Source organism: Conger conger, chromosome 16 (genome assembly GCF_963514075.1).
Source record: "Conger conger chromosome 16, fConCon1.1, whole genome shotgun sequence".
Taxonomy (NCBI): Eukaryota; Metazoa; Chordata; class Actinopteri; order Anguilliformes; family Congridae; genus Conger; species Conger conger.
The window spans coordinates 4,250,403-4,278,167 of record NC_083775.1 but is presented as its reverse complement, the minus strand read 5'-3'; the positions used below and the strand labels follow the sequence as shown (position 1 = coordinate 4,278,167).

The following is a 27,765-nucleotide window of genomic DNA, read 5'->3' as shown; positions in this document are numbered from 1 at the left end:
AAGTAAACTTTAAAAGAAGAAGAACTAGAGCTCTTTTAAACTAAAATGATCAAAAGAGCCAGACTAAGCCGATCTTATAAATGCTTTATAAAGCTTGCCTCCTGTTCAGAATAGATTTAATAATATAATTAAATAGGTACTTTGATAACTTAGGGTTTCGTTTTGCACTCATGGTATTGTTTAGTATGTTATGTTTGGTTGATAATTTGTTATTTTGCTGACGCTTTTATCCAAAGCAAAGATTAGAACTAAGCGGAGGTCAATCCTCCCCTGGAGCAATGTGGGGTTACGCTCAGCTTGTGCGGGTATTACCGTGGCTACACCGGGGCTTGAACCACCGCCCTTCCGGGTCCCGGTCAATGTTCGTTGCTGGTGTGTGATGGGTTCAGTGCTTGTACCCCTCTTTTGGGTTTCTCTTCTGGGGCAGATCATTGTGCTGTTCCAGCTGGACAAGGTCAACTTCGGCCCTGGTTGTTCGTCGGCCATTTTGTTGTAAGCTGCTCTGGATAAGAGCGTCTGCTAAATGGCTGTAGTGTAATATAATGGGGGCTCCGGAGTATGCTGGATTTCATTTCATCCACAATTGCGATCCCAGAATTTCAGCTGTTAATCGTTTTTTTAAATTTTTTATTCAGTGCTTTTCATGTTTTGAGGGATTATTTACCCTTGTAAGCCATATTATGTCAGAAATAGCCGTGCGTGCCATGATGTCCATGTTGTGCTTATTGTGCCTTAACAGAAATATGAAACTGATTAAATTCAGGACTGAGGTGAATCGATTGGCTCCTAATTGGGTTGTCAAACACATACGTGAGTTCTTTCAGAGGCTAATTGCTTTTTCTTAAACTTAACGCACTGCATCTTCGGCCCGTTATCATTTGCTCTGTCTTTGAACTCCTAATTCTCTACCAAAGCTTTTAGAGTTAGTGGCCACGTCTGCCCACGCCTTCACCAATTAGGAGTCTGTTGACTCACCTGAGCTTGTTAAAATTCTGGGATTGTAATTGTGGTTGGAATGAAGACCAGCACACGCACAGGGGTCTTCTGGGACCGACGTCGAACACCCCTGCGTTAGGGGCTGTCCGCTCCCCCACCCTCACTCCAGACGTGAAGCCTCGTTATCTCAGAGATGAGGACGGCGATGCTTACGACGGTGTGTTTCACTGTAACAGACCCTCCTCACCAGGCTGCCCATTTTCCGCCCGCAAGAAAACCTGCATCGTGTACGTATAAAAAATTTAGAAACTCTAATCCAACATTCCCCAACTGTTCCTCTGGTCTGGGCCAGGGCATTGCTTATCAAAGGCTTCAGATCTCCGTCAGATTTGGACCGGACTCTGGATGTCGTTAGCGGTGATTTAGCGAGCTTGGGCGGTCTCCCATCACCGGGATTAAATCATATCGCTGATGAAAATGAATGTGCCACCAACATCGCTGGACCCCTTTCACACATAAAACACCACATTGGATTAATACAGCTTTTTTTTTTTTTTTATGACAGATGAAGAATAAACTCCAGTCCGCTATAAATAAAGGGAGGTCTGGTAGGTTTTATTTCTGGGCAGTGCAAGTTATCACAGATAAACATAAAGGGTAAAACGCTATGAAATTACATGGATTGCTTTTTTGGACTGATGTGTGAGAGGCTCTTTGCAGTTGGTTTCTTATTTACTGTCGAACTAGCTTCACAAATCAATGTTACTGTCTCTCATATGTTTAATTGGCGTACGAATAAATGCAGATTATTGCCTCCACTGACCGCCGTCCCATCTGCCTGTCAGGGAAGAGCTGTTTAAACTTTATACACCAATGGGTGAAATGGGGGCATGGTGGTGGGTGTGGCTTTCCATTACATTACATTAATGGCATTTGGCAGACGCTCTTATCCAGAGTGACGTACAGTTGATTAGACTAAGCAGGAGACAATCCTCCCCTGGAGCAATACAGGGTTAAGGGCCTTGCTCAAGGGCCCAACGGCTGTTCGGATCTTATTGTGGCTACACTGACCGGGATTAGAACCACCGACCTTGCGTATCCCAGTCATGTACCTTAACCACTATGCTACAGGCCGCCCTGTCAGGCAACTTCCAAACACATTTGCATAATATGATGAAACTTTAAGGAAAGGTTGAACGGGGGACAGGGAAGAACTGAATTAATTTTCACAGCAATTCACCAACGTGTCGGTTGATGTGCCTTCTCCCAAATATTCCGAACAGATTCACGGAACTTTGTGTGCCGTGTTGGATAAGATTCAGTATTTAAGTCTTCAGTATTTCCTTCCTTTTCATGGCAAATAATGGTTCAGTAAAATATTTTTGGTGCAAAATTGGAAAAAAAAAAGTTTTTATATTCAAATCTGAATGGGTATAATCAGTTGAGGGGGTTTCGCTGATCGACTTGCCTGTTGGAACTGATAGCGATACATTGGAATCCGTAAAATTGCATTCCTGAAAGATTACTGTGGAGCTGTACTTTTAATGTGAAGGATATGGATGTTTATGAGGATAAGGATTATGAGATGTTTCCCAAAATGTGTGACGCTGGGCTCTTGTGTGAACACCTTTTGAGCCTGTCCACCTGTCCGCCTGTCCTGTCTGTCCACCATCCCATTGACTTCACACCTGCGCAAATATCTCTGAGCAGCAGACTTTAAAGGGGGCACCCCTGTGGACAGACAGGACAGAACCCATCAGAATGTTCTTGAGCCTTACAGAACAGAACCCATCAGAATGTTCTCGAGCCTTAAAGGTCAGAACCCATCAGAATGTTCTCGAGCCTTAAAGGACAGAACCCATCAGAATGTTCTCGAGATTTAGAGGACAGAACCCATTAGAATGTTCCGAGCCTTACAGGTCAGAACCCATCAGAATGTTCTCGAGCCTTAAAGGTCAGAACCCATCAGAATGTTCTCGAGCCTTAAAGGTCAGAACCCATCAGAATGTTCTCGAGCCTTAAAGGACAGAACCCATCAGAATGTTCTCGAGATTTAGAGGACAGAACCCATTAGAATGTTCCGAGCCTTACAGGTCAGAAACCATCAGAATGTTCTCGAGCCTTAAAGGACAGAACCCATCAGAATGTTCCGAGCCTTACAGGACAGAACCCATCAGAATGTTCTCGAGCCTTAAAGGACAGAACCCATCAGAATGTTCCGGAGCCTTACAAGACAGAACCCATCAGAATGTTCCGGAGCCTTACAGGACAGAACCCATCAGAATGTACCGAGCCTTACAGGACAGAACCCATCAGAATGTTCCGGAGCCTTACAGGACAGAACCCATCAGAATGTACCGAGCCTTACAGGACAGAACCCATCAGAATGTTCCGAGCCTTACGGGACAGAACCCGTGAGAATTTTCTCGAGCCTTACAGGACAGAACCCATCAGAATGTTCCCGGAGCCTTACAGGACAGAACCCATCGGAATGTTCCGGAGCCTTACAGGACAGAACCCATTGGAATGCTCCAAACAGGCCATTCAGCCCAGCAATGCTCGCCTTTTCCTACCACTGAAGTGCACCAACTGCCTAATTTACCTAACACCTGCACAGTGTCTATCACCCTATCGAGCCTGGTCTTGACCCCCAGAGTTTGTGTTTCCACGATGTCCTGGGAAGCTGCTCCACACAGGGACCTCTGTGTGGGAAAAATACTTCCTCATATGTCTGTTGAACCCTTTGCCCTGGGTTTACTTCATGAACACTGAGTGTACTTAAGACTGGCTGCAAAAACAACACCGCACTGTTGAGTACAAATGTGTTTTCTCCAACCTATCTGGTTGAAAGTAAACTTTAGAAAATGCCTTTATACGTTTTGTTGTGATATTTTCAAGGATTAATATATGGTTTTATAAGGAGTTACATAATATACAGAATCTTTGCACACGCAATGAGGTCTCTACATTACATTATTAGCTTTTGGCAGACGCTCTTATCCAGAGCAACCTACAGTTGATTAGACTAAGCAGGAGACAATCCTCCCCTGGAGCAATGCAGGGTTAAGGGCCTTGCTCAAGGGCCCAATGGCTGTGCAGATTAGAACCACCGACCTTGCGTGCCCCATTCCTGTACCTTAACCACTACGCTACAGGCCACCCCACTACCACTGAGAAGAAAAAATAATAATCGTATAAATAAATGCTACATTAAATACATTTTATAAATATTAAAGAAGAGTGTAATATTGTGAAGTCTTTGAGTGTCACATAAAGACAAGTGGTTGTGTTCATTTCGACATGGATCTGCCTTCTGCCATTGATTCTCTATTTCTGTGCATTTAATGTGGCTGCATGGGCTCTGCAGTACACATTCAACAGTAAATGACAGATTTGCTTACAGAACGAACACCATTGCAGTGAAGTTGTGGAGAATAGCAGTACTGTAGTTCTGTTTTAACACCAGCGCGGTTTTTGCCACCCTTGAGAAACGGTTGATAAACTGTGTTAAAAGGTTGCGATCACACTTGTTTTTCCACTGAAAAATATTGTTTGTAACCCAGGAAATTCACAAGACAACATTTTCACCACGTTACACAACCTTAGAAAAAAGATTTAAGAAATGTAAAAATAAAATGGCTTTTTGGGCAGAGGTCCTTCTGAGACCAGATTGAAATGAACCCCCCCCCCCCCCCACCCAACTGGAACATTTAAGCCCCCCCCTCCCCCCAAAAAAAAAAAGACTTCCAGGATCCTTTAAACCGCTGTGCTTGGTAATGGAAAGTGTTGCAGTGAGAGAAGGCTCAGAGCCCGTTTTAGATGCCCTTCTTTGCGGGTTCAGAAGCTGTTCAGGTGTGTGTTTCCACATCCTGGGCCGATCCCTCTCCTGTTCCCCCGCTGGGGGAAACTTTGGGTGGCCGGATGCTTTACTCGCCTGCTTTCTATTTTAGCCAACCTGCCGTTAGTCGAGCGGCTTTACCTCAGGAGGTGCAGAGCGGTTCCAGGTTCGATCCCCCGCCCTGGGTGTGTCAGTGTCCCTGAGCAAGACGCCAAACCCCCAAATGCTCCTGACGAGCTGGTTGGTGCCTGTGCGAGGCAGCCTATCGCCGTTGGTGTGTGTGAGTGTGTGAGTGTGTGAGTGTGTGAGTGTGTGAGTGTGTGAGTGTGTGAGTGTGTGTGTGTGTGTGTGTGTGTGTGTGTGTGTGTGTGTGTGTGTGTGTGTGTGAGTGTGTGAGTGTGTGAGTGTGTGAGTGTGTGAGTGTGTGAGTGTGTGAGTGTGTGAGTGTGTGAGTGTGTGTGTGTGTGTGTGTGTGTGAGAATGGGTGAATGAGAGACATTCATTGTAAAGCACTTCGGTTGAAAGCGCTTTATAAATGCAGTCTATTGAGAATTTGTGGATATGAAAAGCTGACTGCCATTTTCTCACCCCTCCCAATATTGTGCCAACTCCACCAGATGTACTAGAAGTAGGCATGTTTGTGTTTCTGGTGGCTGGTGTGCTGAAAGACGCCAGTTGGCCCTGGTTGTTTTCTTCAGGGGGGGGGGTGGGGGGGGGTTTCCAGATTGTAGAGAACGCCGGCTTTAGTTCTGTTCTGGTTTCTGCTTTTTCCGGCAGACTCGTTAATGCAGCTTGGCAGGGGATTTTGACATCAACCTGTGATGAACGCTGAACGCTGAACGCTGAACACTGAACACTGAACACTGGCATCATAAATATTTAGATGAGTCACGGTGCGACACACCCCCGGGGTCCAGTGTCTGGCGTGTGTCTGGCGTGTGTCTGGCGTGTGTCTGGCGTGTGTCTGGCGTGTGTCTGGCGTGGCAGCGTCTGGCGTGTTTGGCGTGTCAGTGTCTGACGTGTCAGTGTCTGGCGTGTCAGTGCCTGGCGTGTCAGTGCCTGGCGTGTCAGTGCCTGGCGTGTCAGTGTCTGGCGTGTCAGTGTTTGGCGTGTCAGTGTTTGGCGTGTCAGTGTTTGGCGTGTCAGTGCCTGGCGTGTCAGTGTCTGGCGTGTCAGTGCCTGGCGTGTCAGTGCCTGGCGTGTCAGTGCCTGGCGTGTCAGTGTCTGGCGTGTCAGTGTTTGGCGTGTCAGTGTTTGGCGTGTCAGTGTCTGGCGTGTCAGTGTCTGGCGTGTCAGTGTCTGGCGTGTCAGTGTCTGGCGTGTCAGTGTCTGGCGTGTCAGTGCCTGGTGTGTCAGTGCCTGGCGTGCCTGGCGTGTCAGTGCCTGGTGTGTCAGTGCCTGGCGTGTCAGTGCCTGGCGTGTCAGTGTCTGGCGTGTCAGTGTCTGGCGTGTCAGTGCCTGGCGTGTCAGTGTCTGGCGTGCCTGGCGTGTCAGTGCCTGGTGTGTCAGTGCCTGGCGTGTCAGTGTCTGGCGTGTCAGTGTCTGGCGTGTCTGGTGTGTCAGTGCCTGGCGTGTCAGTGTCTGGCGTGTTAGTGTTTGGCGTGTCAGTGTTTGGCGTGTCAGTGCCTGGCGTGTCAGTGTCTGGCGTGTCAGTGTTTGGCGTGTCAGTGTTTGGCGTGTCAGTGCCTGGCGTGTCAGTGCCTGGCGTGTCAGTGTTTGGCGTGTCAGTGCCTGGCGTGTCAGTGCCTGGTGTGTCAGTGCCTGGCGTGTCAGTGTCTGGCGTGTCAGTGTCTGGCGTGTCTGGTGTGTCAGTGCCTGGCGTGTCAGTGCCTGGCGTGTCAGTGTCTGGTGTGTCAGTGTCTGGCGTGTCAGTGTTTGGCGTGTCAGTGTCTGGCGTGTCAGTGTTTGGCGTGTCAGTGTTTGGCGTGTCAGTGCCTGGCGTGTCAGTGCCTGGCGTGTCAGTGTTTGGCGTGTCAGTGCCTGGTGTGTCAGTGCCTGGTGTGTCAGTGCCTGGCGTGTCAGTGTTTGGCGTGTCAGTGCCTGGCGTGTCAGTGCCTGGTGTGTCAGTGCCTGGCGTGTCAGTGTCTGGCGTGTCTGGCGTGTCAGTGTCTGGCGTGTCTGGTGTGTCAGTGTCTGGCGTGTCAGTGTCTGGTGTGTCAGTGCCTGGCGTGTCAGTGTTTGGCGTGTCAGTGCCTGGCGTGTCAGTGCCTGGCGTGTCAGTGTCTGGCGTGTCAGTGTCTGGCGTGTCAGTGTTTGGCGTGTCAGTGTCTGGCGTGTCAGTGTTTGGCGTGTCAGTGTCTGGCGTGTCTGGTGTGTCAGTGTCTGGCGTGTCAGTGTCTGGCGTGTCAGTGTCTGGCGTGTCTGGCGTGTCAGTGCCTGGCGTGTCAGTGCCTGGCGTGTCAGTGTCTGGCGTGTTTGGCATGTCCGGCGGCGGTTGGGTTTCCTGTCGGGAGGTAAGGGTGCGTATCCGGTGTCGGCTAATTGATGAACTTGCGACAGAGGAGAGAGAAGCTCTCGCACTGTGTTTTAGGAGCATAAACGCGTGTAAATCAGTTTAAAAAGTGCGCAGCTGCCCTTTCTGTCCTGACTCTCTGCTCTGCCAATTTATAGCCGTGCGATATTTAATGAGGCCAGACGAAAGCATTCAGAGATATTCACTATTTGTGTGGAGTATTTATTAGAAACCGGTTTTAATGAAATTTATTATTATTTTTTTTGGATCACGCATGGCATGACGTGTTTTTCAGAAATCTTCAGAAATGGCGACCTGTGTTTTCTGACTCACACACGTGGGGAAACACCATTGGCTGGTTCACCAGGTTATCTCCGCTCCCCTGAAGAACTCTCTCAGTGGCGTAATTTTTACATCAACTGCATTTGGCAGACGCTCTTATCCAGAGCGACGTACAGTTGATTTTAGACTAAGCAGGAGACAATCCTCCCCTGGAGCAATGCAGGGTTAAGGGCCTTGTTCAAGGGCCCAGTGGCTGTGCGGATCTTATTGTGGCTACACCGGGATTAGAACCACCGACCTTGTGGGTCCCAGTCATGGGCCTTAACCACTACACCACAGGCCTCCCTGGTACTTCCTTTCCCACAACGACGCCTGGTTCCGGTTCGGAGGGCGGGAGTGAATTATCCGTGATGTCTCCCGTCTTATTGTGGACCGTGCGGACCGCAGAACCCGCGCGGACCGCAGAACCCGCGCGGTCGCGGAAGAGAGCGGCGCTCCCGCCAACATCACCGACACCCACGCGCCCGACCGGCTGGTTAACCGCGTTCGTTTCCATGGTAACCAACGTTTGGACTCGACCTCCGTAACCAGCAGAGGATATTTGGGCCAAAATTCTGTAAAAAACCCACAAAGTGCGCTCTCTACGCCATGGAAAGCCCTGTACTGTGAGTATTTAAGTGTTGTACATGTTCAAGTGAATTTCACTCCATAGACACACCTGTAGCTTAGTGCTACATGACTTGGACACACAAGGTTGGTGGTTCTAATCCCGGTGTAGCCTCAATAAGATCCGCACAGCCACTGGGCCCTTGAGCAAGGCCTTTAACTCTGCATTGCCCCAGGGGAGGATTGTCCCCCGCTTAGTCTAATCAACTATAAGTCGCTTTGGATAAATGCCTCAGCTACATAACAAATTAAATATTTACATTTATTATGGACAAACCTGCAGCACTACAGGCACCTAGTTTTCATCGTTTTTTTTTATTTTAATGTCTCATATATACCGAAGGCTCCATATGTCCGGATCCAGATGCACGTCCTCCGTGTATCCGCAGTGCCTGTCTCAGGAGTTGGAGGTGCGGGGATAACTCTGATGTGAAGGCGAGCATCTGGCGAGGCAGCCGGGCGGGCGCGAGACGTGCCGGAACGGGCCCCGTCCGAGACACGCGCCGTTTCAACCGCTGCGATCGCTCAAAATCCCCCAAATCAGCTTCGCTCCTCGGGTTAAGAGCCGCGTTAGATACTCCGCCGCAGGTCCGGCTTGAAAGGACAGCGCTAAGCTCTCGGGAAGCTCCGCAGACGGTTCCTCGCCAGCGCGCTGGCTTCCTCTTTTTAAAACAAATTACGCTTCGCTTTAATTTCCTGTCCAGAGTATTTCCGTGTGCAGCGAGGACCCGTCTACCCCTCGTTACCGTTTACGGTCGGGTTATTCTGACAAACCGCCGATGTTCTGGAAAGATCAAGGAGCGGCTTGATCTGGAGAGACCGGCGCAGATGCGCTTTTATCCTCCCGCTCCTCACCGCCCCGCGCCAGGGACGGGGGCGGCTAACGAGGGCCCCGATCCGTCTCTGGGTTCGGTGCCAGCTTCTGCCCGTCATGACTTAATTAGCCCTAACGTTTACACCACCTGACACGTCGGCTCCAGATCTCGATGAGTGCACGCGCACGACGGCCGGAGACCGTCCTTCAGTCCCTTTCACAAAAACATTTTTCTGAAGTCTAGTCTGAGCGTGCTCACGCCGGTGTGCACAACCGCCAGCTCATTTAGCCAGGGCGACTGGTGGAGAGAAGGTGTTGGTGTAGCGCTTTTCACAGCAGACTTTCCCCGAAGACGCTTCACAGAGTGACGGAAGGGAAGAATACATGGGGGAAGATCAGCCCTCAGCCCCCTGATAGCATGTGAGGAAAAACCCTGAAACAGTGACCAGAAAAAAACTCCACAGGAGGAAGAAATGGAGAGGAATCCGGCTATAGGGGGATGCCCATCCTCTGCTGGCCTATAGGTTACGATGGTACTTAACAGTTCAGATAAATGGTAAATGGTTGGCATTTATATAGTGCCTTTATCCAAAGCGCTGTACAATTGATGCCTCTCATTCACCCATTCATACACGCACTCACACACCGACGGCAATTGGCTGCCATGCAAGGCGCCGACCAGCTCGTCAGGAGCATTTAGGGGTTAGGTGTCTTGCTCAGGGACACTTCGACACAGCCCGGGTGGGGGATCGAACCGGCAACCCTCCAACTGCCAGATGACTGCTCTTACTGCCTGAGCCATGTCGCCTTGTATATATATGATGCCAGGTAATGTAGAAAGTCCACATGGATGGGTGTAGAGTATGCAGTTCAGAGTGGAGCCGGGGATGAATCTGTAGCTCCAGGGTGTAACCTGCACACAGTGCCCCCCCCCCCCCCCCATCTGTTGCGTAGATGTCTCTCACCAGGGGGGACCAATTCTGTTCCCCTGCCCGTTTACCCCCTGATGCTGTTTTCAGGTTCGTTCTGTGGGGACCTTATCTATCATGGTTTAAGGAACAGCCTTATCTTTTTTTTCCACCAGAAGGTTTAAATTCACAGGCCCAGTGTGTGCCACTGAGCGCGATGCTGAACACGCGATCCGTTTCAGACGCGCGCGTTACCCTGCCTCGTGCGCAGGCAGCTGTAATTCAATTTCCACGCCGATAAATAATGTCATTCAAATGGCATCCGTGCGTGGCGAGGGTTCAGTTCCCCCTCCCCCTCCCCCTCCCCACCCCCCGCCGCGGCGGTGCTGTTAACAGAAAATAACGCAGGATCACCGGCACTCACCGTGGTTCGGCTTTATGGCGTGGACGGGCGTGTAGTGGTTCTTGGCGGTCCTCATCGGCGTGTTCTCTTTGGGCGAGCCGTCCAGGGCGGCCATGTTCTCCTGCTCGTACTGCGATATCGGGATTGGCCCCTGTTGCCTCAAAATGTCCGCCAGGGCCCTGCGGGGGGGAGAGAGGGAGAATGACACTGTGAACACAACGGTCTTCTCACAGTTTCCCCCTCCCTGACTCCACAGCAAGCCTTCAGGCTTCGTACTGCGGCGTTGAGTGTCCCGAGACAGTTAGGCAGGTGTGCTGTTGTATAATTTCGGATTTGGGGGAACGTGGAGGTCATGTAGTACCTTGGTTTTCAACAGGGGGTTCGTGGACCCATTTCATTACATTTACATGACATTTGTATTTAGCAGATGCTTTCATCCGAAGCGGCATACAAAACAGTGCTTATCAAGGTCATAGAACAAACAACCAGACACGTCAGATAAGGTACAATTAATATATGAGTGGTAGTAGGGCCATGAACATAAGTCCAGTACACAAGGTAGATAGGCCAAGTCTGTGACTGCCATACTGAGACATCTACAACTTCAGGAACTATCCCCTGGACCCGTTACTGTAAGGGGCTCTGGCCAGAGTTTATGTACAGTGACTTATATGCTGTATACATTTTTGAATATGTTTCAAAGTATAAAACGTTTCCTGAAATCGAACCCTTTTTGTTAAGTTATGATGGTGGTTCCCTGGGTTACCCCTGAGTGTGTGAGTGTGAGTGTGAGTGTGAGTGTGAGTGTGAGTGTGAGTGTGAGTGTGAGTGTGAGTGTGGTAAAGGATCCTTGCTCCACTGAGCCGTACTGGGGGAGGTGGTCAAACCGTGAAGTTCAGGGGGGGGCATATCTGGGCCCTTTCACTGTGAATGTGGGCCTCCCTTTCCACGGAGGCCATGGCCTGGAAAACCGGAATCGCTCAATTCCGCTCGGATATGCCTCGAAACTCACCTGCCGTCCCTCCTGAATCATTGATGTGCCTTCACGCTTCTCAAAACCCCATATGCTTGTTTTTTTTTTTGGGGCGGAAATAAGTATTTCTTTTTTTCTTTTTCTTTTTTTTTAAACTGCAGAGAGATTGAGGGCGAACCATCACGGATTCATGGGCAGCAGAGCTTATGAATTGTAAATGTAAGGGGTTAGCTGGAGGCTGGAGGGGTTACTGCTCTGTTCCAGAGTGTGGATGAGAGGGGAACGCTTCCTACTGGATCCAGCCCGCTCCGGTGCCAACTCTGTCAGTCCACCCCGAAGTGTGTGCGGCCATTTTGTAGTGTAGTGTAGTGGAGGGGGAGAGGGGGAGAGGGAGAGGGAGAGAGGGATGGATGGATGGATGGATGGATGGATGGATGGATGGATGGATGGATGGAGGGAGGGAGGGAGAGAGGGAGGGATGGAGGGAGGGAGAGAGGGAGGGAGAGAGGGAGGAATGGATGGAGGGAGGGAGGGAGAGTCGGATGGATGGAGGGAGGGAGAGAGGGATGAATGGATGGAGGGAGGGAGAAGAGGGATGGATGGATGGATGGAGGGAGGGAGAGAGGGGGGGAGGGATGGAGAGAGATAGATAGAGGGAGGGAGGGAGAGAGAGGGATGGATAGAGAGGGAGGGATGGAGAGAGGGATGGATAGAGAGGGAGGGAGGGAGAGAGATGGAGGGAGGGAGGGTTGGCGAGAGGGAGGGAGGGATGGAGGGATGGAGGGGTTCGCTCTGCTCTGACCAGGGTCACATTCGGCCCTGACAAAACATTCATTTAAAACCGTTTATTTAAACTGAAGCGGAGGCTGCAGACCGTGGGTGGACTGACACACGGTTTGCTACGATGGCATCCGAGAAGGCCATTCTGGCTTTAAAGCATCGGCGTACGTCATTATTGATTCGGGCTACACCCCCAACACACCCTCCCAAAGTGAGCAAACATGCATCAAGGCCTGTTGCTGCAAACACAGTTGGGTAGAAACGTATGGTTCAACCCAGAAACCTTAGCAAAAGGTGGCGATTCTTTCTCTGATTAAACGTGCCTCTGGTCTGGTCACGCTCTCGTAAACCCTCATCAGTGCAAGCAGCAGTCTGTCTGTAAGTGCTGTGCATGAAACCGGACCCCAGCGCCTAGACCCCTAGAAAAGACTGAAGACCATGGACATGGGAACCCTACTGGCCATCATGTTCCCTTGGGTGGTGGACATGGTAGGAACAGACCATGGGTCAAATATGTAATTGTTTTGGATTCAAATGCTTTTTCTACATTTTACTGAGCTTGCCTGGTGTATTGGAACCAATTAAATACTCTCAAAATGTGTAAACCCTGCCTTCTGGTCCTCTTGGTTTGCTTGGTTGCACCGGGCAAGATCAACTGAGCACTGAAAATATTTGAATCCAAATCGATTACGTATTTGACCCAGGTCTCGTAGCCTAGTTGCTGAGGTACATGACTGGGACCCAGAAGGTTTGGTCATTCAAGCCCCTGGTGTAGCCACAATAAGATCCGCACAGCCGTTAGACCCTTAACCCCGCATTGTTCCAGGGGGGATTGTCCCCTGCTTAGTCTGATCAACTGTAAGTCGCCTTGGATAAAAAGTGTCAGCTAAATAACACATTATGAATTACTATTCTATTCTAGTGAGGCGCTCCAGTGACAACCGTATCACGGGGAACGCTTTTCTGTCCTGGGGGTCCAGGGGATCTGTAGAGGCGTGTGTGAGGGCTCTTCTCAAAGTCTTTTCCCCGCACACATGCTTTGTAGATCTGCTCCTGTCTGAAGCACAGGTGTAACGACACAGCAGGAAGTGTTCAGAGCTGAGCAGGGGTGTCTGGCACTGTGGGCAGCTTGGTTTGGGCACTGAACAGGAAGTGTTCAGAGCTGAGCGGGGGTGTCTGGCACTGTGGGCAGCTTGGTTTGGGCACTGAACAGGAAGTGTTCAGAGCTGAGCGGGGGTGTCTGGCACTGTGGGCAGCTTGGTTTGGGCACTGAACAGGAAGTGTTGAGAGCTGAGCAGGGTGTCTGGGTCTGTGGGCAGCTTGGTTTGGGCACTGAACAGGAAGTGTTGAGAGCTGAGCAGGGTGTCTGGCACTGTGGGCAGCTCGGTTTGAAAGCAAAACTGGGTTACAGCCTCTTAACTGTGTCAATGTGGACCTGTTACAGCAGCCATCCTGCACACCTCCCTCTCTTTCTCTTCCTCTCCCTCTCCCTCTCTCTCGCTCCCTCTATTTCTCTCTCTCCGTGTCACCGTGTGTGACTTTGGGATGGCGTATTAATAGCCTCTCTCGTCCAGGGTGGATATGCAGGTTTTTTTTTTTTTTTTTTTTTTTTTTTTCACGGACAAAAAATGACCTGATTTTGTGATGTCCCAGCTGGCTGTGGTGTCTTTCTGAGGCGATAACACTCTTCAGCAGCTGGGGGATATGCATTTCAGATCATCTGCTGTTCAAACATTCTGCTGCCCCCAAAAAATTCAGTTACTCTAATCCTGACTGTGCAGTTCATTCTGAGTAAATACCCACTGCAAAGAGAATCCGTATTCTGTATCCGGAAACTGTATAATAACTTACCAATTACTGCTCTATTAAAAAAATATCTATAACTGCGTATGATTTTTTAAAAATACATTGCTTTCAGTCTCTCATCCACGGCACTGATGATGCAGAATAAAATTTAGTCAATTTTGTTTCTAATTAACTTAGCCTTGCGTCCTGGTCCGAGTCATTGGCTCGTGATCGCGGGGATATTATCCAAAAAAAAAAAGCCAGAAAACGTCGCTATCATTTCGAACTCTAAAAGAAAGTTTAAATGAAAGTGCTTAAGACGGGAGGTGTGAGGACTGAATTCTCTTTGGTATGCAGAAATGAAAAGTTTGGCTGCGGAGAGGCGATGAGCCCGGTGTGTGGTCTTAATGAAGAAGCCTGCTCAGGTGTGTGTGAAGGGAAGATGGATGGTTATCTACGACTGAATCTTTTCCTCCATTAGCGGGTGCAGAAACCAAATCTTCTCAGCCTATCATTATTTATATCAGCTTATATATTTATACACAGGCGGCCTGTAGCGTAGTGGTTAAGGGAAATGTTACATGGGACATGTAAGGGAGGTGGTTCTAATCCCAGTGTAGCCACAATAAGATCCACACAGCCGTTGGGCCCTTGAGCAAGGCCCTTAACTCTACATTGCTCCAGGGGAGGATTGTCTCCTGCTTAGTCTAATCAACTGTACGTCGCTCTGGATAAGAGTGTCTGCCAAATGCCAATAATGTAATGTAATATATATCTATCTATCTATATATATATATATATATACAGTACTGTGCAGAAGTCTTAGGCACCTGTATAACATTCTGTACAGATAAGATTCTCCCAAAAACAATTAAATGAAAGGTTAAATAAACATACTACATTAATGGCATTTGGCAGACACTCTTATCCAGAGTGACGTACAGTTGATTAGACTAAGCAGGAGACAATCCTCCCGTGGAGCAATGCAGGGTTAAGGGCCCAACGGCTGTGCGGATCTTATTGCGGCTACACCGGGGATCGAACCACCGACCTTGCGGGTCCCAGTCGTGTACCTTAACCGCTACGCTACTTGACATTACATTTTAGTAGTTTGGCAGAATAGTTAAAAACGGAATCAAATCAATATTTTTTGGTAACCACCCTTCGCCGTTAAAACTGCATCACTTCTCTGAGATAGCCAACGCTGTCCTGCTGTTCGATAAGACAATCAGCAGGGAGGTTGTTCCAAGCATGTTGGAGAACTTGTCACAGTTCTTCTGCAGACTTTGGTTGGCTCCTTGCTTCTGATCTCAGACAGCCATGATCAAATTTTAATGTAAAAAGAAGTCAGTTGCCTACAGTAATATGTTAAAAATTTTTTAATGAAATACAAAAATGTCTCTGTAAAATGAAGTCTTTTGGAAAATGAATATTTGGAAATCTCAAATGTGTCTAATCTTAAATGTTATTTTATACTAACACACACACAAAAAAAGAAACATATATATTATAAAGTCTACGGTGCCTAAGACTTCTGCACAGTACTATACACACATATATACACTGTATTTATTGTACTGCTCGCTCTGACGCTGTGCAGGGAGACGTCTTTACTTCATGTATCTGGCGTTCAGGTGCATCTCTGTCACGGTGCCCGTTAGAATAATAATAATTTATGCATTCAATTTTATTCCGTGTGCTGTATCTGCGGGAGCACGGCGCGATAAGCCGGCTGCTCATGATTAGCTCCGATTCGTTTTAATACTTTGCCGCGCTGTTGAGATTATTAAAAGCCCAACAAGAATTACAAAACACCAGAGTGCTGGGGGAAGCTGGTAATCGGTTCATCTGCCGTTCGCCGTGATTGCTACAGTAAAGCGCGGCGGCGATAATAACACGTTGCTTGTGTCTATTGAATGAAGGAGCCGTTTAAACCCGTTTAAAAACTCATCCGAAATGTTAATTAAAGGAGCCACGAACCGCTCTTACTCTTAACTCGCGCGATGATTTCGCTCCTCAAATCAAGATGGAGTTCTGGGTTTTTGTATCTACTTCCAGCAGTCCGTTTATTCTCAGAAATGAAATCTGTGAAGAGATTTTCTACTGTTTTGGAGGGAAGAGTCTTCTGCGCCGCAGGTCTATCAGTTTTCAAATCGACTCGTCCGTGACTTTTGGACCCGTCTTCTTCCTGAATTGGGAAGCCATTGTTAATTTGGGAAAGTGCAGGTGTCCAATCAACCGGAGTAATCCCTGTTAAGTAACGAGGTCCCTGCTCTCTAAAAGGCACGCTGGAATGGGGGGTGGTTTCGGGTGGAAGTTTTGAAGGGCCAAATGAGGAGGGAATTCAGACATTTCATTGACGTACACTCCCCCTGGGTGTACACAATGACGTACATTTTAAATTCAAATAGTTTTCCTGAAAGTGGATAGAAAAAAAGATTTGTTTTGCAAATACACGATTATTATAATCTTATGGAATGTATACTTTAAGACGTGTTCATATGGTAATGAAGAATTGACCAAATTGAGGAAATCATTTATTTAGATTTCAGCTTGTATTTGGCAAAGAAAGGGCAAATCATGCGTCTCAGTGTGACTTCTGGTCTGGATTTGGGTTAGGCCACAGTACACACGGGCGTGGTCTGGATTTGGGTTAGTACGCACGGCGTGGTCTGGATTTGGGTTAGTATGTATGGGCGTGGTCTGGATTTGGGTTAGTATGTATGGGCGTGGTCTGGATTTGGGTTAGTACGCACGGCGTGGTCTGGATTTGGGTTAGTATGTATGGGCGTGGTCTGGATTTGGGTTAGTATGTATGGGCGTGGTCTGGATTTGGGTTAGTATTCACGGGTGTGGCCTGGATTTGGGTTAGTATGTATGGGCGTGGTCTGGATTTGGGTTAGTATTCACGGGCGTGGTCTGGATTTGGGTTAGTATGTATGGGCGTGGTCTGGATTTGGTTTAGTACGCACGGGTGTGGCCTGGATTTGGTTTAGTATGCACGGGTGTGGTCTGGATTTGGGTTAGTATGCACGGGTGTGGTCTGGATTTGGTTTAGTACGCACAGACGTGGTCTGGATTTGGTTTAGTATGCACGGGTGTGGTCTGGATTTGGGTTAGTACGCACGGGTGTGGTCTGGATTTGGTTTAGTACGCATGGGCGTGGCCTGGATTTGGGTTAGTATGTATGGGCGTGGTCTGGATTTGGTTTAGTACACACGGGCGTGGTCTGGATTTGGTTTAGTACGCACGGGCGTGGTCTGGATTTGGTTTAGTACGCACGGGTGTGGTCTGGATTTGGGTTCGGTCGCAGGACAGATCACTGCAGTACAGTACACAACACTATTGATTCAACTTGAAAAAAGGTTTTATTGTAATTTTGTTCCTTTTGTAAATTGAAGCAACATGATTTTTTCCGTGTTCATAAAGTCATGTTTACTGTAGATATAAGGCTTTTATTACAGGCAGTAAATAGGCCCATGTATTCTATTTATTATTTATGTATTTATATTATATTAAAAATTCTGGCTGTAACCTCTCGTATTGCTCTTCTGCACACTGGGGGTCTAAATATGGGAGATTACTCAATTTCTACTTTCTTGCGGCCGGTTACCTCATTTTGGAACGCATCAATCTTACCCATGGCTGTCTGTGATGAGGATTCTGTGAGGATTCTGTACTTTAAATATGAACGATGAAATAAATCAATTTCCCATTTCTCTTGAGTGTGATTTAGAAGTTTTTTTAATTTTTTTAAGAATACTAAAACTGTAGTCAAGTCTGTTTACTTGTTACTTGTTAATTTACCGTCTGAAGCGAAGTTGAAGGGCTTGCTTGTATCACCTTTTTTCAAGGATGAAAATGTCTGTGAAATAACAATGTCTGCTAAATAAATGGTGCAGTGGGTAGCACTGCTGCCTTCACAGCAAGGAGGTCCTGGGTTCGAATCCCCGTCGGCCGGGGCCTCTCTGTGTGGAGTTTGCATGTTCTCCCCGTGTCTGCGTGGGTTTCCTCCGGGTACTCCGGTTTCCTCCCACAGTCCAAAAACATGCAGGTTAGGCTGATTGGAGAGTCTAAATTGCCCGTGGGTATGAGTGTGTTAGTGAATGGTGTGTGTGCCCTGCGATGGACTGGCGACCTGTCCAGGGTGTATTCCTGCCTTTCGCCCCGTGTATGCTGGGATAGGTTCCAGCCCCCTTGCGACCCTGTTCAGGGAAAGCAGGTTCAGATGATGGATGGATGGATGGATGTTCAGGATAAGCGGGTTCAGATAATGGATGGATGGATAAGCGGGGTTAAGAATGGATGGATGGATGTTCAGGATAAGCGGGTTCAGATAATGAATGGATGGATGGATGTTCAGGATAAGCGGGTTCAGATAATGAATGGGTGGATGGATGTTCAGGATAAGCGGGTTCAGATAATGAATGGATGGATGGATGGATAAGCAGGTTCAGATAATGAATGGATGGATGGATGTTCAGGATAAGCAGGTTCAGATAATGAATGGATGGATGGATGTTCAGGATAAGCAGGTTCAGATAATGAATGGATGGATGGATGGATGGATGTTCAGGATAAGGGGGTTCAGATAATGAATGGATGGATGGATGAGCGGGGTTAAGATAATGGATGGATGGATGTTCAGGATAAGGGGGTTCAGATAATGAATGGATGGATGGATGTTCAGGATAAGGGGGTTCAGATAATGGATGGATGGATGGATGGATAAGTGGGGTTCAGATAATGAATGGGTGGATGGATGGATGGATGGATGGATGGATGGATGGATAAGCGGGGTTAAGAATGGGTGGATGGATGTTCAGGATAAGCGGGTTCAGATAATGAATGGATGGATGGATGGATGGATGACACTTCTGCATATGAGGAGGGCCCCCCCCACCCCGTTGTGATTCAGTTGAAGATGAGCGGAAATCAAAATGAACTTTTTCCTCAACTTAGTCAGTTCTTCATTATCATATGAACATGTATATATTCCAGAATATTTATAAAATTGTTATACATTTTCCCCATCCACTTCCTGGAAAAACTGTCCGTCAGGTGTCATTTCTCCGTTCCCCTCCAATCAGTGTCCTTTCCGCACGGTGGCGTGCCTCCTCGTGTGACATGCTGTTCTGACGTCCGTTCAGCCTTCCGATCGCGTGTGGCTGACCTCACACCTTACAGGGTTACTAGAACAGCTCCACTTCCTCATCAGCTACAAGGCAGGCAGCCTGTAGTGCCATCCAGGTTCAAACCGCGACTCCTCCCCTTCCAGCCAGGAGGCCACTGCACTGCTTAGTTCACGTTTCTTCCTCTCCTAAAAGCCGAGGCTTTGTGAGAATGAGATGAGGGGTCAGATACCATACGGATAGGGCGCTCAGTCCAGGCCTCCTGTCTGCTGGAGGCATTTATATAGCGCCTTTATCCAAAGCGCTGTACAATTGATGCTTCTCATTCACCCATTCATACACACACACACACTCACACACCGACGGCGATTGGCTGCCATGCAAGGCCTATGATGAACCTGGATGTCCTCTCCAAAAGCAGGGTTCGCACTGCTGGTAGTAACGGGGAAAGCTTATCTACGGAAGACGTCCACAAGCACATTATCAGGGAATTCCCGGCACTGACGCGCAGAGGTAACCCGTGGGGACCCTCTGAGACTCTATCGCTTGTTTACGATCAGAAATGTTCATTCTGCGGCTACGATAAGAAATCAACTCTGCCCTATCTTCAAATGGAAAATGTATTCGCTGGTGAGATGATTTATTGAACTAAGAAATTTCTGTACAGAACATGCCAGTTATTCAAAGAGTATCGGGTGTCCCTGTAGCGATCGACGGTTCCACCAAGAGCACGGCTGGAGCATCGGGCCTTGATGCAGTTGCACTCCGAGGACCGGGGTTCGATCCGACCGCTAGGTGTCCCGGGCCACTGGGGGGGCGGGCCATAGTGGTGTATCTCTAGCTAACACACGGGCAGCTGGGATAGATTTTTAGGTATAATTGCCAACCAATTTGGGCGAAAATTAAACAAATTAAAATTCCACCAAGAGTCGTGGTTTAGGCATTTTTCATTGTTATTAAGATGAGTTCCCTCGTCTCAAATTACTAAATGAATCGGAATTACTAAATCGCACATTACTGAATTTCTCTCAGAGAAACCACCCTGAAGAACAGCCTTTACCCCACTCTGGACCCTCAGAGAAACCACCCTGAAGAACAGCCTTTACCCCACTCTGGACCCTCAGAGAGACCACCCTGAAGAACAGCCTTTACCCCACTCTGGACCGTCACAGAAACCACCCTGCAGAACAGCCTTTACCCCACGCTGGACCGTCAGAGAGACCACCCTGAAGAACAGCCTTTACCCCACTCTGGACCGTCAGAGAAACCATTGTGCGTGTGTGTGTGTGCGCGCATGCGTGTACGTGTGTGAGGGAGGTATTTGCAGTGTTAATGTGAGTGTGTGCGTGTGAACGGTGGGGCCCCCTGCCCTCAGGGACCCTCCTGAACTCGCTCACTCAGTCAGCATCTTTAGTGTTTCTGCAAGGCCGGTCGAACTGCAGCAGTCCATCAATATTTATTAAAAAAGAGAAATACGAGGAAAGGGCTCCGCTAGATTACTCCTGGAGCCGCCGTAAAGGGAGCCTCCACGCCAAGCCGCTTTCTGTCAATGCTGAGAGCACCGCTACATTACAGTTATTTAGCTGACCCTTCTCCAAAGAGACTTACAGTTGATTAGACTAAGCAGGGGCCAATCCCCCCTGGAGCAATGTGGGGTTAAGGGCCCAACAGCTGCACTGATCTTATTGTGGCTACTCCGGTTAAACCACCGGTCATGTACCTTAGCCACTAGGCTACAGGCTGCCCCACCTTTGCGTGAGAGAGCTCAACTGAAAACATAAAAAAAAATTCTGTGGAAGCTTACTGCAGCATCCGTTTAGTGGCTGCAGTTTTCATCCCCGTATTTTACCAAAATACCACTTCCTGGGGAATGAGCCGTGGTGGTGGAACTGACCGCAGGGCGTGAGTGTGTGAGTGTGTGAGTGTGTGAGTGTGTGAGTGTGTGAGTGTGTGAGTGTGTGAGTGTGTGAGTGTGTGTCTGTGTGTCTGTGTGTGTGTCTGTGTGTGTGTCTGTGTGTGAGTGTGTGTGTGTGGTATTTTCCTGTAAAAGCTGTGTTTTTGCAGAGCACCCGATCACCAGTTGAACCTTGTGAAGGCTTCACAGGCGTTGACTCAGAGAGTTTAATTGAGCTGGGTGAGTCTGGCGCTCTTTCCAAACTGCTCACTTACTGTCAGGCTCAAGCCACTTACTTTACAGAAAGGCTTGCATGCCGGATGAAGCCCTGGGCTCCGTAATTGTGATTTTGAGTCACTAAGTTCTCGTTCTGGAACAGGGAGAAACTGCGCAGTGTCCCGACTCGTTTCAGGGGCGAGGGCGAAGAGCGATATTCACGCTGCAACTCGCCTGATTTGATCTGTGAAGTCACATGATGAAGGCGTGTATGACGACATTATGAAGGATGGTATTTTGTGGCCTCCGGGATAACGTGTCTAATGATAAGGCAGTATTCGGACTCCCGGGGTTTGTGGGTAATCCAGCTTGTCGCGGTGAACATGGGAGGGGGAGGGGTGGGGTCATATTATCATCTGTGACATCATGTGCACATGAATTATGATGTGACCAATGAACTGGCTCCACCCGCCCCGTGTCCCCCGCCCACATGCCAGGCGTCTCCGTCTCTGTTGAGCTGTGGCAAATGGCGCCACGAAATCATCATTTTTCTTGTTCGTTTGATTTTGGCTGATTGTTGAGCTTGACCATTTACACGGGCCTCTTCTTTAGACCTCTCCCCTGAAGTACAGCCTACAGAGCTCCCATACAAGGGCCTTCTCCCGCGACTGTGCCAAACCCAATGTCTCTGTCCTCCTCACATCCTCACCCAGCTTCTGTTGATCTATTGATTTCCCTGCTCGAGTTTCTTCGTGTTTTGGCTGATAGTTTACTGACCTATACCTCTCCAGTAGCTCGTACAGTCCAGTGACAAAAACAATTATACAACTTATCTGTTAATACGTGGTCATTGGTGAAAGTATGATAACATTTGCGTTACTGGATGCATTCTACCGGACGTGCGTTATTTCTAAATGCACAAAGATCAATATCGCAATGGCGCGGTCTCACGCCCCGCCTGGCAGCAGGTCACGCTGCTGAGGTTACGCAAGGCACGACCTGGAGCGCGCTTGACATCTCAGCATGTGCCATGTTCATATCAACTGAAATGAAGTAACCGTTAAAACTGGCGTGCATGAAAGACAAGAAAGGGTTCATTTCGGAAAATTCCGCTGCTCTAGTTAGCTGTCCTATTTCCTGAAATAATATTTTGCAGTAAAACAGAATCCAGAATCGATTACAACCCCCTGAACGTTTTTTATTTTTTTCCCTTCCTTCACATTTTAAGTTTTCTTGGCTCGATTTCATCCGTTAAAATAGTATTAAGCTGTTCGCTGTCAAACGCACCGTGGTGTCGACAACTTATCTTTATTAAAAATCAATTTGACCCCAAGAAATGTGTTCGGGAGGTAAATGATCGTCTGGCGCCCCATCCCAGAGATTGCGTACCTACCCCACCCTCACGGTTATCTTAACGGCCTGGAAACGATTTCTTTCTCCCTTTCCACAGAACCAATCCGTTCACTTGGCTTCATCCTCAACCACCGGTCCCACTTTTTTTGTTGATATTCTGCCCTGAACCTGACGTATAGAATGAACGCAAACCCTTGTTCCCTCTTGCTACCTGTAGCCTTGTCTACTAATATGGATAATTCATATAGTTACAATACAACGGAACATGTCATCAACAGGATAGTTTAATGTAAGATGCATTTCCCCATAATGCTGGAAACGGTAGCCTACGTTAAGTCGCCAAGTACAGTATATGTCTGATTACCCACACTTGTCCATGTCGAAATAATCAATTATTCCCCTCAGAGTTCCCCTACAGCTGAATTTCATTGAGGTTTATTCGATACAGGTTACTTTTATTGCGGTGATTTGTATTCGACTGTAGTTTTTTTCTTTTTTTCTTTCACCCACTGGTTTAGTCGAGATGAACATTTTGTGCCTTTCTGCGTGAAACCTAATGCAAGCAGCTAAAACAGGGCATTTTTTCTGCATGCGTCCCTGTGACCTGCTCTAGTTTCTACGTTTTAAAATAGCACCCGGTTAAATATAGGCGTTATTAAATCATTAGATTTTCAGACACTGGAGCTCAGGTTAATATGAAACGTACAGAGTGCGTCTAACATCCGTAATTGGCTGTGAGAGGGTTCTGTTCAGTGTAATATGGTGCAGTGTACTGGTGAAAGGAGTGAAAGTTGTCAGTCGAGGTGCGTACTTAAGTTAAAATGCCGTTTGCTTACCTGTGGACGTTCATCTCCTGCGGGGGTCGCGTAGCTTTGTCGTAGGCCACTTTTGCGGAAATCCCAAGGGTGATAATGAAAGCTATGACCCCACAGGTGATGTAGACCGTCGTGTTCGTTTGATCCAGATTCGGATCGTAAATCTCACCTGTCGGCACAGGTGAGGGCGGCTGCGTTTTCACCCACTCAGGTGTGTTGTAGTTTGTACAGGTCTTCTGGTCTAAGCGGTTCCCCTTAAACTGGCAACAGAAGCGGAGGAAGCAGCTCCCGCAGCAGTAGCGGTGGTCGGTGTTGTTGCATTCGAACTCTTTGTCGAACTGCCCGCTCACGTCGTAGTAGCCCAGGCACGTTTCGTGGCTCCCGGTGGCGGGCGGCTGGACCTGCGTGATCCTGCGCGGAGTCGCCGTCGGGACGACGGTGCCGTTCAACTCCTTCGCCTTCTGATTCCGCTTGGGGACGTTCTTATTCTTCTTTCCCGTCGCTGCGCACAATACATTCAGCGGGTCCAAATATATCAAAAGTAGCAAAAGGTGTTGTATCCCCATGGCGCGTCTTTTTTTTTTTTTTTTTTTTTTTTTTTTTTTTTTTTGACGCCAGCTGTTTGGTTCTGTTCCTTCCTTCGTATCCCTGTCCGTGTCGGGAGAAAAGACTACAGCTTATCCACCCTGGTCGTCGCAAGCCTGACAACCGCGCCTGCCGCTTTCCCGCAGGGATTCATTCCCGACGCTCCTCTCCTGCCTCCCGCTATTGAGACGGCCATGGTGTGACTGGCGCTCGGACGGCTCTTTCACCCGTCGGCTGGTGAGAGGTGTCAATCATCCGGCTTCCCCTGGCGACTGGAGGCATGTTCTGTAATCATCGGGGTGTTCTGGAGTGGGAGAAACATCAATATCCTGTTCTTTATTTCTTTCTAGATTTTGTTTGCAATTCGGTCGGAAAGAGAACTGCACGTTCCGGTCCTCACAAGAGGTTCTCGGTACTGTCGCTCAGAACTACCTTGATTACACGAGATTTATGTCTTGTCCAATTGACTGATGCTCTTGACACAAGTGAACTGTATACAGAGATTAATTATCGATCGCACACCTTACACATCTAAGACGGTCTTTGCCAAAAGAGATGAGGCGAATGTTCAAACTGAGCTCATTAAATTAACTGTGTCGCTGTACTTTAGTTCCGTTTCTGTGCCGGAGCCTACATTACGGACTGAGCCATCCGACAGCGAAATATCGGAGGCGCTTGTCATTTTAGCGCGAATCCAAAGTGTATGCGGCACGGAACACTCCGCCGCCTTAACGCGAATTGTTTCAGCACCACGGACAGCGGACACCGTTAAGTCGGACGTGCTTGTGGAAGTGCAAAAATCCTTCAGTTTACAGACGCTTTAGAAACTTGCCGATATAAAAAACCCCACATTCAAACAACATGTGCGTTAGATTTAATTGTGAACAACTGTAGACGTGTTAATTGCTGAATAAATATGTGTTTTTTACGCATCCTTCCATGAGAAAGACAAATACTCAACATATGTGGATAAAATGTTGAAGCCAGGAATGGTCTGTGTCTGAAATGTTAAATAACATAAAAAAAATAAAATAAAACATGACTCGGAATCGCGAAGTAGCGATGGGAACAATGGACAGCGTCCACGCTCCTGCAAGCAGAGCGGTACTCACCCAGCCTCGCTGGCTCCAGCTGTTGAGTGTTCCGGCGCTGGCAGGGAATCGGAGAAGCCCCCCTGCGCTCAGGCGGAGGACCCAGCGAGGTTCCGCCCCCGTCGCGCTCTTGCGCCACTTCTGCGCACACGTCACCAATACACCAGGTACCACATTTAATTACAAATCGCTCGCGACAACGGCCGGCGCGACCAGTTGTGGCCGCGGGCTGCACTCAATAACTGGACCGTCCTGCCTCTGCATTAGTGCGCCTCTTTCACTGGGGAAGATGCTCGCCGTCCTCCCGCCCCCCTCCCTCCGGACACGCGAAGGCGCGCTTGCATTTTCTGCTTCTTCTCGTGCGTCAAATGCAATAGTGACTGAATATACTGTAGCCTATACCCGATGCGGCACGTGACTGGGTTTTGCATCTTAGTCTTTTGTCTGCCTGGAGCAAAAACTGTTGTATTATTATTATTATTATTATTATTATTATTATTATTATTATTATTATTATTATTAATACATTTTATTTGTACAGTTATTTAAGTTCTGTACAGTGGGTGGGACTTTGGGGCCACATTCTCAACCCGAATTAAAATTCATGCCATGTGCATATATTTGTTGATTACTATAGTAATTGACACTGGCAGTTAGCTTCATAATGTTTGAGACAAATCTCTTTTTTTATCAACAATGTCAACAATCCCCATGACAACAACTGCAGAACACCCCTTTTACCCCCCCATCCCATCAATCTCTATGACAAACAACAGCTAAAAGCTGGCCCCCAACCCATCAATGATCTCTGAACAACAGCAGAGCACAGAGGCAGGTGGCGGCTGTAGTCTACTGTATGTCTGACTAGGCTGTAGTCTACTGTATGTCTGACTAGGCTGTAGTCTACTGTATGTCTGACTAGGCTGTAGTCTACTGTACGTCTGACTAGGCTGTAGTCTACTGTATGTCTGACTAGGCTGTAGTCTACTGTATGTCTGACTAGTCTGTAGTCTACTGTATGTCTGACTAGGCTGTAGTCTACTGTATGTCTGACTAGTCTGTAGTCTACTGTATGTCTGACTAGTTTGTAGTCTACTGTATGTCTGACTAGGCTGTAGTCTACTGTATGTCTGACTAGTCTGTAGTCTACTGTATGTCTGACTAGTCTGTAGTCTACTGTATGTCTGACTAGTCTGTAGTCTACTGTATGTCTGACTAGGCTGTAGTCTACTGTATGTCTGACTAGTCTGTAGTCTACTGTATGTCTGACTAGTCTGTAGTCTACTGTATGTCTGACTAGGCTGTAGTCTACTGTATGTCTGACTAGTCTGTAGTCTCTTCAGAGTCAGATTCCCAGTCCCGCCACATATGGATTGCCTGTACCTTACAAGCATCAATTCGATATTCAGACTCGGCTAAAAGCTTGTCTTGTAAAGTTCAGGGATGTGTCTGCTGCTCCAGACTATCTGTGTATATAATAATCAATTAACAATAATATTAGTACATTTACAATAACATACGTACTATTACAAGAAACGTAGTTTGTGATTATACAATACCACAATGATTTTTGTGTGTCAAAACATTTTTGTCAGGAAAAGGCCACATGACCACCTGCCCCAAACTGACATACGGGCTGATTCGGGCAGTGTGTGAGGGTCAGTGTAACACAGGACTGCAGATATGGTATCAAAAGACACTACTCTCTCCCTTACTCACTACAAAAATACAACGAAAAACGTTTTTTGAAATAAAATGTGAATTTTTTGAAGGTGAAAAATAATAAAGCTATTCTCACCTCTGATTAGTGTGACTTTGACCACATGTAAACAAAATGTTGACCTCTGAACAAGAAGATGTTTGAGGTAGTGCCCCTTGTTTTTGGAGAAATGAACAGGGTGACAACGACTTACAGTACCCATGTGACAACTTACCCCACTCGCCCCTGTCGAGCCTTGATTCCAGTCTTTCGATTGGCAGTGCGATTTTTTTACTGGGGTTAGTCGACACGAGGACTGGAGTTGTGCCTACGACAGCCGAGGAAGCCATTACGATGCTGCTACTGCTGTATATCAACATAGCAGCCATTTATTAAAGATAAAAAATAAATATAAAGACCTGCGCGTTTGATATAGGGGGGGGATAAAAAGATGAATTTGAATGTGGCTGTACCTGATCTGACTGATCTGCTTCACAGATAGATGGTTTTATGTCGTTTTCACCGTCTGTGCCTTCTTACAGAGCCCCGATGCATTGAATTATACGCGGCACAGCGAAGAACACTCACACCGGCACATAGGAATCAATTTAAAACGGCAGTCACTGGCACATAGTGTTCAGCTGCTGCAGTTACAGTCAATGTGCCTCTTCTTCACCACCAGCTCCGTCTGTAAAGTGCAAAAAGCCTGCAAAGTGGGACGCGTGGAGTCAAACGCCAGACAGTGGAGAGCCCAGTGACTGTTGCCGCAGTAACTGAACACATCTGTCAGTGGCCATTTATCCAGGATCACTTCTACTACCCTGTGTCTGATGTTGTGCCGTTACATTATTACATTACACTGACGCTTTTTATCCAAAGCCACTTCCAGTTGATTAGACTAAGCAGGGGACAATCCCCCCCCCCCCCTGGAGCAATGCAGGGTTAAGGGCCTTGCTCAAGGGCCCAACGGCTGTGCGGGTCTTATCGTGGCCACACCGGGGGTCGAACCACTGACCTTGCGGGTCCCAGTCTAGTATCTTTACCACTACACTACAGGCTATTAATATTGCTGAAACATTGGCATCAGCTTTTGCTCATGAATATTTTTAAATGCAAGGTTTGTAATTGGTTTAGTCCGACGCG

The 27,765-nt window shown here is 47.9% G+C and overlaps 1 protein-coding gene across 1 annotated transcript in view; it reads right to left on the bottom strand.

Moving 5' to 3' along the window:
• Positions 1-23,813, bottom strand: part of LOC133115008 (protein shisa-6) — a 100,874-nt gene extending 77,061 nt beyond the window's left edge. The window contains exons 1-2 of the mRNA XM_061224706.1: positions 23,269-23,813; positions 10,321-10,478 (exon numbers count right to left, since the gene is read on the bottom strand). Coding sequence (XP_061080690.1) covers positions 10,321-10,478; positions 23,269-23,813 — 703 coding nt within the window. The remainder of the gene's footprint in view (positions 1-10,320; positions 10,479-23,268) is intronic.
• Between the last annotated feature and the right edge of the window lie 3,952 nt (positions 23,814-27,765).